At 38.4% G+C, this 13819-nt stretch overlaps 1 protein-coding gene across 2 annotated transcripts in view; it reads right to left on the minus strand.

Moving 5' to 3' along the window:
• Positions 1-41: 41 nt before the first annotated feature.
• The window catches only part of GARNL3 (GTPase activating Rap/RanGAP domain like 3), a 44957-nt gene continuing 31179 nt past the window's right edge, over positions 42-13819 (minus strand). For both annotated transcript variants that reach the window (XM_009280104.2, XM_019472288.1), the window contains 10 exons: positions 10210-10326; positions 9371-9543; positions 8909-9067; positions 6852-6918; positions 4726-4833; positions 4167-4285; positions 3622-3754; positions 2292-2501; positions 1867-1978; positions 42-1118 (listed from right to left, as the gene is read on the minus strand). In XM_009280104.2, coding sequence (XP_009278379.1) covers positions 962-1118; positions 1867-1978; positions 2292-2501; positions 3622-3754; positions 4167-4285; positions 4726-4833; positions 6852-6918; positions 8909-9067; positions 9371-9543; positions 10210-10326 — 1355 coding nt within the window. In that variant the 3' untranslated portion in view covers positions 42-961. The remainder of the gene's footprint in view (positions 1119-1866; positions 1979-2291; positions 2502-3621; positions 3755-4166; positions 4286-4725; positions 4834-6851; positions 6919-8908; positions 9068-9370; positions 9544-10209; positions 10327-13819) is intronic.

Here is a 13819-nt window from a genome sequence, read left to right on the forward strand (position 1 = left end):
GAAAAATATGATTATCTGGAATAATGACTTATGCTGTTGGCGCAAGAGCAGACAACAGCCAATGCTGATGCCTGCATAGGAATCTTTGTGTAGTCAGAAAGAAAATCAGGGGTTGGCTCTTCTGCCTGTAATGGAAAAATCTGTAGGCGCACTACAGCAACAGTTTTCCAGTAGATGGAGAAATACAGTTGTTTTTTTTGTTTGGGTTTGTTTTTTTTTTTTTTTAAACTTCCAATTCTTAAGGAATATTTTGAAAGTTTGTGTTTTCTATAAAAAGTCTCTCTGCTCAAGGACTCTTAATGCCAAAACAGTTTTCCAGTTTCTCTAACAAATGTGCATGGACAGGCCAGAGCAAAGAAAGCAGCGTCTTCATATCTTACCTGATCTTTATAGAACATCCTTGATTCTTCACTGAGCATACCACAGCTGCATCATTTCAAGGACAGACTGCACTGTTTGGAAAGACCTTGCCTGCAAGCCTTTTTTTCTGTTGTTTTGTTTTGTTTGTTTTTTTAAAGACTGAAAAACCAAAAGAAGTGATTTATGATATAAAATTCCTTTTCCCACATGACATACACTGTTGTAAAACAACTCATGATAGTAGTAACAGCGATTACCTTAGCTGAGTGTCATTCAGGTACTTCAAATTATTAGAAGCTCAGAACAAGTAATACGTTTTATTTACTTCAGTTTCAGCCTAAATCTCTCATTGATTACCTACTGTTAGAATGCCACAAAAAGTAATGGCTCATTAACTGAGAAAAGAAAACATACCTATGTCAAAGATATAAGCATCACCAAATCAGGCTGAACTAGCCAGAACAACATGGGTTCTATAAAGATTAATCACCAATACTTCCAGCCACATTTTACCACTAGAAGCAGTGTTTGTGACATTCCCATAGAGCTCACAGAGTTGTAAGAAAATGTGAAGTAAGGAAGAAAGGTTTTAAGACTGTCTTCACTTCAAGTCAATGATGTCTTCATCATATAAAGAAATCAGCTGAAATGGATAGCTAGATGGTGAGCTCTCCTCCCTGTTTGCTAAAGTATCGGGATCTGAACTAGTGGAAAGATGACATCCTTCAGAATAGCTTTCAAAAGAGCTTGAGATTATCCTGCAAAGAGGAAGACAAAAGTTACGAAAAAAATACACAGATCAGGGCAAGAAGGATCAATGGCTATTTCTAGATTCAATCAAGTTAATACTAAAGACAGAGACAGACCATTAAAACTGAATTTCTGCTTTACTCTACTGAAAAATCATCAAAAGGCAATATTAATGAAGCCCCCCGCCCAAATAATTTCCAAATAGTGAAATAAATCAAATATGGTTTTACATTGCAGCAGATTTTTTGTTTGCTTTGTTAATCTCAGTCTACTGTATCTTGGCTGAATTCTGACACTACTTTACACAAACACAGGTTATGAAAACAGTGAAAACAAGAGAATGGCAGTGGGGTCAGGTAAGCCGAGCCAAACAGACAAACGCTATGGTGTTTCTTCGCAAAATTTATTCTGGAAATACCAACACAAGAGCATATGAAGAAAACAGCAAGTGAGCCTGCACAGTGCAGATCTAGTCGTCCAAATCCTAATGACAGGCTCAACTGCAGCAGGTCCCCACAAAATCCCATTTAGTCTTGTTTTGCTCATTAACATGTCTTTAGCAAAAAGTATAATTGTTTCAGTACTTACAGTATTCAGATACTCTAACAAACACATTAGCATGAAATTCACATTGGTATACAAAGGTCTCAGTCAGCCCCATGCCAACTGAGGTAAGCATGAACAGGTTGAAAAACAATCAATTCTGAAAACATTTACAGTCTAACTTAGGTTCTTTTCTAAAGCGAGTATATTTACCTGTCACTACTAGTTGATCTTACTGCTCCCTGCTTGGGGTCTGACTGTCTTCGAGGAACCTTTTTTTGCTTCTGTGCACTTTCTGTCTTGGGTATAGGCTCATCCAAGAGGCCTCAATAAAGGAATAAAAGACTTAATACTTTCAACAAAAAATAAAGCATTCATGAAAACGTTAAGGTATCTGTTGCTGGTTTCCATTATTAACTATATAGGTTCTACCTAGCTTAGAATATGGTCACCTTACATGTGATCAGACACTGGCTCGACTATTTGCAAATAATGTTTTCTCACAGTTTCATTTGTTTGTTTATGCTACTTATTTATGAATACTGGTTGCATGTTACAAATCTGAGTGTGATGGCCCAAAGATTAGAAATTATACACTTGGCAATTGATATGTACACTGAAGAATGAGGAGAGTTTACCCAACAATTCTTTACGTGTTCTGCTTGCAATTTCTTTAATTTCCATACGAGATAAGGATAGCGAGTGAGTAACTGGAAGAGAGGCAATGCCACTGGATGTTGTAGTAGTGATGACCTTGGGAGCCAAAGGTGACTTCAGAGGTCGTTCAATGCTTCGCCCAACCAGATTACTGAGAGGAATTTTGTACAGGTTTTTGCACAGAACTTCACCTGAAACACAGAAGGAAAAAAGAATGTTACACTTTCACAATAGAATCAGTTCTTAATACTTCCAAACGAAAAGTTACACAGAAAAGTTATACTCGTTGTGCTGGGTGCTTTTTAACCCAAATAACAAAGATCTTTCTTGCCCCCAAGATCTTTCAATATAAATAGGCTAGGAGGAGGAATAAATACAACCACGTTGTGCAGACGTGCAATTTGACTTAGAGAGAAAAAGAAGATTGACTATTGGCAATGTGATGAATCAGCAGTGGAACCAAGAAATAAATTTAAATGTCCTGAGGCCGGTATTCTGACTATTACACCATGACTCTGCACTCTGTGCAATATTCCCCATGTATTTTAATATTTTGCAAGTATATTGGAGCCTGGATCCCAAGTGGTTTAAATCATGGCTCCTCTTCTTAGGTGACATAAAATACCACACATTTTCCTAATTCCTAGGAAAAAAAGAAGCCAACTTACCATCAAATAACACTGCCTTTTAAAAACTGAAATTGTGATTCCTTTCTCCTTTCCCCTTCTGCCAACAGTGCAGCAGCAGATTTAAGTAAGGATATACATCTTGCATTACCTAGTTGGCATTCCCTTGTTTCTCCATTATTGTTCCCCTATAGACTGATTTTTTCACAGATCATGTTACACTAAATTGACTGTGCAACTCTTTCGAGGCCAGAACTTCTTACTTTTGTTTCGCAAAACAGCTTTAACCACCCAGTGGTAGTTTAGCTTTTCCTAAATGAAAGGAATGGCATATGTGAAATCTCAAGTTTTCCCAACATTTTATAACTCCTTTTGCATTATTAGTCTTGGCCATATTGCCAAACATTCATCAAGCTACTGAAGCTTAATTCCTCCCCTCCTACAGAAATGATTTCTTCAAAACAGTGCTACCATGCATTCAGAAGAGATACTATGGGACAAAAACTCAGCCAGGTGCTTCGTATCTGTGGATGAACAGAAAATCTCTATCTTCCAGACTCCCAGCTAGGAACTCAAAATCTTTTACCTGATCAATTTCATCTTACTAAAGATCAGCTGCACTGAGATGTGATAGCTGTTGGAATGATCAGAGATCGTTATTCAAGCTGCCTGGAAACCATGTTACCTTCTAGAGAAGAAAGAGGACGTTCTGGCATTTCATAAGCTGTCGGTGTTTGAGGGGAACTTGAACTCATTTCCTTAGAGCTGCTGTCAGATGATCCACTTACTGCAGTAGTAGCTTTAAAATAAATATCTGACTGAAATGACAAATAACTCATCATTAATACAACGAGGCTTTCTTAACCGTCTTCTGAGTAAGAGCTCAAATGTTTGTCCACTACATTCTATTGCCACTATTGCTGTATTGCCGCTAAGGCAACTAGAGTTGGTCATGGAAAGGTTATCCCACTATAAGTGGAGGGAACTTCTGTGATGTTGAGGATAGCATTTGCCCCATAAAGTCAAATATCTCAGATCTGCATTACAGTGAGATCAATTCTGATTCTCTTTGTACCTGATATAAACTAAGAGCACACAGATGAACAGTTACCACAGATCAAGTAGCACATGTTTCAGTTTTTGTTTGGTTTTTGGCTGCAGCAACTTTTTATGTGAATTAGATCCCAACATATCACAGAAATAGTCAAACATGATTTTCCCGTGTCTTACCCTTGATGCTACAAGTTGAAGCTCAGGCACAACTGCTGTGTGGACTAAGTTCCCATTCACCACTAATCGGATCTCAATGGAATCAGTAGTGAAGGCAAGGATATAAGGGAAAGCACAGACTGCAATGAAACAAAAAATATTTGGCAAGGAAAAATGGTTAATGTAAATGTTTCTTGGATGCTCCATGAAAACTGTTCTTGAGTATCTGACCTCTTCTGGCATCTCCCTTTCCTATGAAAAGGGTTGTCTAACATACTGATGGACATTGAGCTACAGCAAGTCTGAAGAAAACTTCACTCTCCATGCCTGGCAGAACGTAGACTGAATGCAAAATGAAAAACAGAAAAAAAGAGAAAGGAAAAAAAGTTCAGCAAAGGAAGAACTTGCCACCAAGGCTCCACTTTTTAAAATTATCATATGCAGAAACCTAGCTGAAGTGGCATCATGAATGTAACATGCTTATTCCTAGCACACATACTGCAATTCCACTAACAGCCAAGTGCAAGCCTAAACGGTAATGAAAAAAACAGTCATTTAGTAAAGAGAGATATTTTCTTACCAACAGCATAAGGAACTTGATTCCAGCTGAAGTGGAAGTCATAAGCTGATGGCTGGATCAGCGGAGAACTTCCATTGAAAGGATATACCTTTCTGTATTGGCAAACATCTATAACAAAAAAGAAGCATCCATCACCTTACACTGCAAGTGACAAACACCAACTTTATAGGCAGATTTTGCAGAAGTGTGGGCATTATATACATAATCAAACATTTATGTAGAAGTCCCTCTACATCTAAACAGATAAGGGAAATGTGCTGCTTCTGTGAACACAGCATTTGAAAGATCAAAATAGAAGACCTACATTTTAGTAAGTTGTCATATTTCACAAAGTAAGTATTACTCTGTTTCAACAGTTGTCAGTTCCTTACCTTGTCTATGGATAGAGGAATAGGCAAGAAAAATTCAGAAAGCAGTGTCAGCAGAACTGTACCTCTCTGCCCTTCAAGCAGCCATATGCTAGCACAGTTTGTGTTCTTTGAAGACTGTTACACACAGGGGATACTACAGACAACAAGATTTCATTAATCATGTAACTTGTGAACCTACTTCTTAGCTGCTGTACGTCCACTGATTCTGAAATTAACAGTCTTTTCTACGAGTCAGACACGAATGCTGGCTTATACAGCTTCTTACTGGCAATGCAGTTCTGAATTTTTAATTTGATAGACCTAGGTAACGGGGAACTTAACCTTCTACTACCAACAGATTTTTCTTTAAACACATGCACTAGTGCTGATCAAACATCTACTGAAGTTCAGGATTTGAGAAGTCGTATCAGCAAACAATAAGAAAGCTTAAAGACGAGATGCAATTGCAATTTTTTCTTCACAAGCTCATATGAGTGCACTGGGGGCTCCAGGTAAACATCTATGACCCTCTCAAATACGTGCTGCTTCCAGCTCTTTTCCTATTTTTTTAGGCAAAATTCTATTTTTTTCCTGTAATTCATGTCCTTAGACTGAATCAAAGTTTATATCCAGAAATGTATTGCAAGTCGTCTTCTAAATACAAACTTAGGACACTGCCAAATCCTGTGTTTTCACGTTTGTTCTATGACGATACTTTCAGAATTATAAAACTCTCTAAAGAACAAATGCAGGTTTCCCTGTGACGCTGTCCTAGAAATAGGAATTCAAGTTGCTGCAAGCCTGTGCAGCACCTTTATTGTAACTTTCAAGATTAGCTAAGTTTGTTAGCTTTGGCTCAGCGATGGGTCTACTAGAGGGGAACTGATTCCTTGCAGAAATATAGGTGGGAATTCACTATGCTCTGTCAGACAGCTTTTTAGTTCTGAAGCAGTGTTAAGTGAACCAGAACCAGGTAGGATCTGGCAAGCTACCAGAACCAGTAAGGCCTCACAGAGCGTAGAAAGATATAGTTTAGAGACACTTAAAACTTGCTCCGTGGTACCAATCTGATAGACAGTGCTGGAACACAGGTGTATTTATCCTGTCTCCATCAATGATCACTTTGGAGAGGCAAATAGGACACGCCTTCTGCAACAGAGAAAGCCTTGCCTTGTCCTTCAGCACAGCCTCATAAAGGCTGCTTCATGCTAAGAGCTTCTGTTTTCATGAGGATCGGAAGAAAAAGTACCTGTGTACCGCAGAGAAGAACATATGTGTGTTATATCCAAGGCCATTTCATAAAAGGAGATTGAGAGAATTACAATGAAATAATGAAACAGTGCCAAGAAGTAGGCGGAAGAAAAAGCACAAAGACAGAATGGGACAGCACACAGAGGAAAAAGGGGTGGAATGCTAAATTGTACATGTCTTGAAAACTCCTAGTAAGTGTGTAACTACCTAAAGAATGAGCTAGATCTGAAGAAATAGGACTTTTGTGAGTAAGGTGGTAACATCTATAAATATATAGATACACATCCATATACCTGAAATTAAAACCTAACAGCTAGTACGACTAAATTCAACATGCCCTGCAATAAAATACTACTTCAATTTCTAGTCTCTCTAATACGCATTTAAATTCAAAAGAACGTATATTGACAAACTTTCCATGAAACACTGAAATTTATTTTAAAATACAGATCTAGACTCCAATGAAAAAAGAATTACATATGCAGATTGAGGTATTACCGTTTTCGGTCTTCCCTAAACACTTACAGTTATAACACAACAGTAGACCAGCTTCACCATCTTCATATACATCAATAGCTGCAACAAAATTAACCTGCAATGATAATGGGAAATGGTAATGAACAGGCAGAGGATACTGAGGTTATTACAACCAGGTTTTGACTAACAAGCCATACAATCAGTTGGGGGAGTGCACAACTACAGATAAAAGCAAAAAAGAAAAAAAAAAAGTATTAATTTTTCAAAGGCAGCCTCTTTTGTGAATCATTTTCAGGATGCTCTCAGGATGGAAATCAATTTCTTTGTTCTGTACAGTACTGAATATTCAATACCACGCCCACAGTATAAAGCAATAAAAACTTACATAACTCATTTGGCAATACAAATTTTGGGAAATGGGGTGATTTCAGGACAGCTGTGAATCAACATGATATGCTAAAAATAACAATTCTTTTCAAAAAGTGAAATCCAAAAAGCTCCATTGCACATCATAACTAGCAAAAAGATCAGATGCACCAATTACTGGTTCAAAACCACTAACACTTACAGAGGTCGACTGGGATGTACTTAAGGATTACTGAATTTAGAAACTGAGAACCAGTGCTGGATAAACCACAGTATTTTTTACATAGCATAGGCTACATAAATTCTCATATTTCAACTCTGTATTTGTCTTTTACAGTTAGATTAAAAAACCCAAACTAACCATAAAAAGTAGGTTATCTGTTCAGGAAATGAAACCTTATTAGTGAAATATATAAGATAACATTAGACAAATGCTTCCCAGACCACAACGTTTACTACTTGGGCAGGGAGAGGGGTTGGAGACACATTCCATGAAAAGCAGTTCTTTGACTTTCCTTTGTACAATAAGCTAGATGTTCACCTCTTGATTTAAGATTACTGTATAGGTCAAGAACTGTTAAACAGACCTGGAAGTTTATATATCTATACCAAACACATTTGGACCCATCCTTTGTAGTGACTGAAAGCCATTTCTGCTCTGTTACCCGTGGAAATAATTTGGTGTCCCATTTCAACATCACAAAAGTCACTGGCTCAGCTCATATTGTCTGCTTTATTTGTGTTCTCAAAGGAAATAAGGATTCCTGGGGAGAAAAGGAACGGGGGTGGGGTGGGATGGTGGTGTACTTCTCCATCCCCATTCTTTACTTGTAGTTCCTTCTCATCCAGATTAAGACAGATTTCCAGTGCTGTGAAGAAGCTTACACTGTATCACCCAGGCTAGGAGTACCAAACCTCAGATTCATCAGATCTGAATAAAAATACAGATGATTTAAAAAGAAAATAACCTATCAACAAGAACCATCAAATGAAAAGAGCAGTCCCTTATCTCACTATGAGGAAGGGAGTCAGTTAACAACAACAAGAACAAAAGATTAACTGTGCAAAATCTTCCATTTTTTTATCTAAAGCTCTATGTCCACATCCATATTTAGAAACAATTATCTGATTTTCAGAGATGCTGAAGATCATTATCTTCCCAGCAGCAGGAAATACTGGAAATACTCTTTTCTGAAAATCAGGACATTTGCTTAAATTCCAACCCTATGTCCTAGTTAGAAAGATTCAGTTAATTTACTAGTTGACTGGGCAACAGTTTCTTAAATAGAACTATAAGCTATGTGCAAATATTTTAGCCTTAGTACATGCAAGTAGGCAAATCTGAATGAGATACTGGTGGCCAACAACGGAAGTTATTTTGCTGCAATTTCTTAAACAATAAAACACTGAGACCACAAAGAAAAAGCAAAAAACAAACTATTGACTAAGAAAGGAGAAAAATGAATTTATGCTGACAGCGATATTCCAGATCCTGAAACACAGGCTCTTTCCTAACGTGTCATACCTTATAACTGCCTCTCTTGGGAGTGATTATTATCACATATCCCAAAGGGAACAAATATCTCAGAGTGTCCTAAAGCAGAGGTTATAGAAATGAAGAGACATGAGGATCTCCATAAATTACACTCCCAGGAGGTCAGCACAGGATGCACTGAGTCTGCAAGAAATTACATTCATTGTGGTTCTGCAAGAAAATAGTTTCAATGATGAAAACTTACCTTGTTTGTTTCAACATGATGCAATCTATAGGACTCCCCAGTACTCTCATTAACTAAATCAAACTGATGCCGATACGCTACACAGATCATATTGTCACTGTCTCCAGTAGGTCCATCCACCAGCGTCATAATCACTGGAGGGTCAGAGAGGCATATTTCCTATAATGTAAATAAAAGAATTATTCTCTTTTTCAAGCTCCTACTGTGGGTGCTGCAGGTACTCCATGAATTTAAAGGGATATGCTCTAAGCACAGAAACATGATAAAGAACAAGCAGAAACTTAATTAAAAAAATCTGAAAGATTTCTTTGGCATATATATGATGGAACACCATCATATGGCTTCTCACTTTTATTTGTCTGGAGGTTCAGGAAGATAAAAATGCATGCTCTTTGCCTTCCCCCCCCACTAGCTGAGTGCTGCCCAGTCTGTTAAGGTAATTAGCGATTAGATTACACATACCCGGATATACTGGAACTCCTCTACTGGAGATTCAGATGACGATAGCAGAGAGCTGCTGGTTAAACTGTTGCGTGGATTATATTTCTTTGTGACGAGAAGTAGTTTGTTCCGAATAGCCACAACAATCCTCAGTTCACTGCCATGGTGAGTATTAATGGCATACAAATGGCAGCCTGAGGAAATAATGCTCTATATTGTAAGCGTTTGGGGTAGGGTCTGCTTTTTTTGTTCTGATTAGTACAACGGGGCTCTGATGCATGACTTGGCAACACAGAATTACAAACCTCCCAATAGGATAACATTAACTTCTAGAAAAAGACAAAAGGCTATGACTCTTTCGAAATCTATTTTCCCCTTACTCCTTTTGCAAGTGAAGACTAAACACATGGATTTTCACTATTCTGCTGCTTTCCAAAGCAGCTTGCTTCTGAAGACCAGAAAATGTTTATGTCTACTAAAATAATTGGCAACGCCCAAACTAATCTAAGCACTACTATTTAATGGAGATTTGCCAGTGTTCCGTCACCTTAAAATGTCCTTTATTTCAGTCTCACATCCCTGCATAATTCTTCTTATACCCCTCAATCCTGAAAGCAACATATTTATTTTTCTCTAGAGCTTTTCATCAGCAGTGATTGCCAAGTAACAAAGTTCTAAAATGTCATGCTGGACTATACCAGACTTATTTTCACATATAAGCGTAACAAAGGTTGAATTGACTGTCCAGAGAAAAAAATAAAGGTGAACACCTACAACTGCCTCGAGGGAGCTAACAAGTCCCTGGTAACTACAGGCATCATACCACAGTGGATGTTTTTAACACAGGATAATAAAATCACCTTTTGTTCTCTCCAGTTTATTTTCTCTGCAGTCGTATTTGCTTCTTATCATTTGCTTTGTTTCTATATCTTTTTGGACAGCACTGAGTCTGAAGACAAGGAGACGAGAGTCTTTCCCTGAAGGATGAAGACAGCCAGGAAACAACAAGTTAAAAAAAGATGGTGGTAGTCTGAAATTAATACTTCCAAAGAGAAGCAGCACCTAACAAACAGAGCAAAGATAAACAAAGCATACTGCTTCTCTGGGGATGAGCTGCAACGTCATACGAGACTGCTTATGAACTCTCTAGGCTTTACAATTCTAGTAACCAACCCCTTCAGTTCAGTAGCTGAGTTTCCCATCAGGTCATACTGCAGCAAAGAATGATATAAGAGCTTCAAAATAGTTAAATGTATGCTATTTTGCAAATATACAAAATTTCTCAAGATAGCGAAAATATAATAGATATAAACTACAGGGCAAGAGTGAAAGGGTTAACTCTAAAAGCTGGAATCATCCAGCTGAGCAGCTAACAACTGGATCCTTAACAGAGTTTGAAACCCTTCAGGATGCAGACTAGTTTTGCTTATCAGTTCTTCAAAGGCAGGCAAGTTACGTTCAAGGCATATTCCAACTGCAAAAATAATACAGTATCTACTTCCATGGCTAAATCTGTTTCCCACAGAGGTAGATATGAGTGGAATATACAACCCCTAAATTTAAAACAAATAAATAAATCATGCACTACTACTTGCATTTGGAAAATAAGCGACTTAAGAGTAGTTTCTTATCTAAGAAACCAAGTTTCTTAAAATGCAAGCAAGGCAAGATTTTCTGACAAAGGTGGACTTTTTTACTGGACTAGCTGGTAAGGCTGGAAAAAATTAAGCATGCTTTCTTAATATATAGTTGGTGTGGATCTCACTGTAAAGGCAAAAGCAAAATCATGGGTGCTGTCTTCAATTCTGAGAAAACAGCAACATGAATCAGGACATCTGGCCCCTGCATGACCTTCTTTTTCCACAGCAAGTGTAAGAGAAGATGCAATGCCTCCAAGTCTGCCACAATTTGAAACATTGAGTAACCTGACTCAGAGAGCAAATTCTTACTGTCAACACTGACAAAAGGAAAATAAAATATATGCAATCCTTCTCTTTTCAAGAATGCGTGCACAGAAGAACAAGTTCATGGAAGAAGAATGGCAAGCAACATTCACACCCTTTTGGAGGGAACATGAAAAAACATGAGCTAAGTCAAATGTTAAGGACAGTGTTACCGCTTGCATCAATTCAGGCTCTCTTTGGTCTTACTCCTGCCTTTGGTGTTCAGTTAAGTTATTCCAAACATAACAACCTGAAGAATCTGGCATCAGAATTCGGCAAATTCCTCAAATAAGCAAAGATTGTAAATACAGTTTTCTGTGGTGGGGCCAAATCTTATTAGTGTCAGACAAACAGCAAGGCATAGAAAACGCACATCTTATGTTTGTAATGTCAAACAAGTTGCCAAGAGATAAACTACGTTGTAGATTTACAGTGAGTCAATGAGTCCATGCTTTAAGTCCTGGTAATACTAGGCTGCTCTTTTCTAAAGTCTTTCTCCTTTTGATGAGGAAGGCTGCCTATAAGGCGTTTCCCACTCTATCCGAGAATCTCCTCGACTTTTCTGAAACCATCCTTGCCCATGGCACTTGCCCAGCTAACATCTTCCATGCTAGATGCAATAATTTTGGGCCTGGCTAGTGATGATCATCTGATAGTGACATGGCAAAATCTCAGCTAGATAGCTGCAGAGGCAACTGAACGGGCCTCTGTAGCAATCTGTAACCCAAAATTTTCTCAGTAAACAAGAGTGACTTTTGATAGAATCCCATAGGATTAGGGAAATCAACACAAAAACATACAGGAGGCTCTGATTTCACTTCAGAAAAGGCATAAGGCAGAGTCAGTATTAGAAATCCAAGACTTGATGAATATCGTATCATGAGAGTTTTCTGTTAACTGAGTACTAGCCCTGTCAACAACCTTTGCAATAACTGCTTATAATTGCTTATGATTATGCAGTATCTGCTCAGAAGTCTCACAGCTTGTTGCCAACTCTTGGAAAGTGCAAATTATAATCCATGCCCAAAACTGGACGGCTGTGGTTGCTGCCTAGCAACTAATTGATCGTTTTTGTCAATCTGTAGTCCCTAACAAGTTTGTGGCATCTTTATTTAGGAAAGGAATCAAGAGCGGCTCTCAAATTCATGGAACATTTTAATGCTATGAAATGAGACATGTCATCAAGGACTTGCATGTTCACGCACTGTTTTACGCTACTGCACAATTCTTGGTGCTGCATGTGAGTGATCACATACATAAAAACCTACACATGACCAAATACCTTAAAATGCTCTTCCATTTCTACCAACTTTGATTTTAAGCTAAAGCAGCTATTGACACAACCTGAAGGAAGGCCATCTTTGCTGATCTAGCATCAGCTGTAATTCTTATAACTACCATCACTTGCACTGACATCGGAGATGGTTTTTAGTGCAGCCATTCAAGACTGAAAGAAGTTTATTTTAAATTTATTACCATTTTCTCCTAGATTCTGCTTCTGATTAAGTAGTTGCTCCTCCAGTGATAACTAGTGTTCAGTCTTCGTACCTGAGCTACTATTTCAGCTAGATATTTTACAGACATTCTTGGTGATGGAGTAAATTCCGAAACGCCACAACTGTGTACCCATAGCAAAACTCAAGAACTTTTTCTGGCCAAACTGAATGTCTGCATTCTTCAAATCAATAAATGGTTGTAAACATAGGGGGAGCAAGTATTACCACCTAAATTAAGTGCTATTATTTTTGGAGGTTATGCCAAACTTCAGAAGACCTTTTATGCTTCCGTCAAACATGCCATATTTACCTCTGTGAAGGTGCTATGTGTGTGCAGCAAAGAATAACACATATGATAACTTCTTTCCTGGGCAGGCATTTCACTATGAAGGCAGAACAATGACCACTGCCTTCACTGAAATTGGTCTGATATCCTTTTAAAAAGTAATTAGGGTTTAAATCCCCATAGGCCATGAGATGTGCACCCCACAGGTTGACAGTAAGCCTGCTTTTCAGCAGACATAAATCTTCACCTTTCCTTGTTGTTTAAAATAGCTCTGGCTCTTTGACCGGTGTGTCCTCTAGGATGCATCATCCCTCTTTCACGATATTAGTTCTTTTGTAGATGTTCCAAACCACCCCACTGTAGTGTTAGATTTATCTGCGGCTGCCTATAAAAGTGACTATCATCCGAGCTTGTCCTGGTTTCGGCTGGGATAGAGTTAATTTTCTTCCTAGTAGCTGGTATACTGCTGTGTTTTGGATTTAGTATGAGAATAATGTTGATAACACACCGATGTTTTAGTTGTTGCTAAGCAGTGCTTACACTAGTCAAGGACTTTTCAGCTTCCCATGCTCTACTGACTGAGAAGGCTGGAGGTGCACAAGAAGCTGGGAGGGGGCACAGCCAGGACAGCTGACCCAAACTGGCCAAAGGAATATTCCATACCATGGGACATCATGCTCAGTACATAAACTGGGGGAAAGCTGGCCGGGGGGGCCGCTGCTCGGGGACTGGCTGGGCATCGGTC

Source organism: Aptenodytes forsteri, unplaced genomic scaffold, assembly GCF_000699145.1.
Source record: "Aptenodytes forsteri isolate BGI_AS27 unplaced genomic scaffold, ASM69914v1 Scaffold163, whole genome shotgun sequence".
Taxonomy (NCBI): domain Eukaryota; kingdom Metazoa; phylum Chordata; class Aves; order Sphenisciformes; family Spheniscidae; genus Aptenodytes; species Aptenodytes forsteri.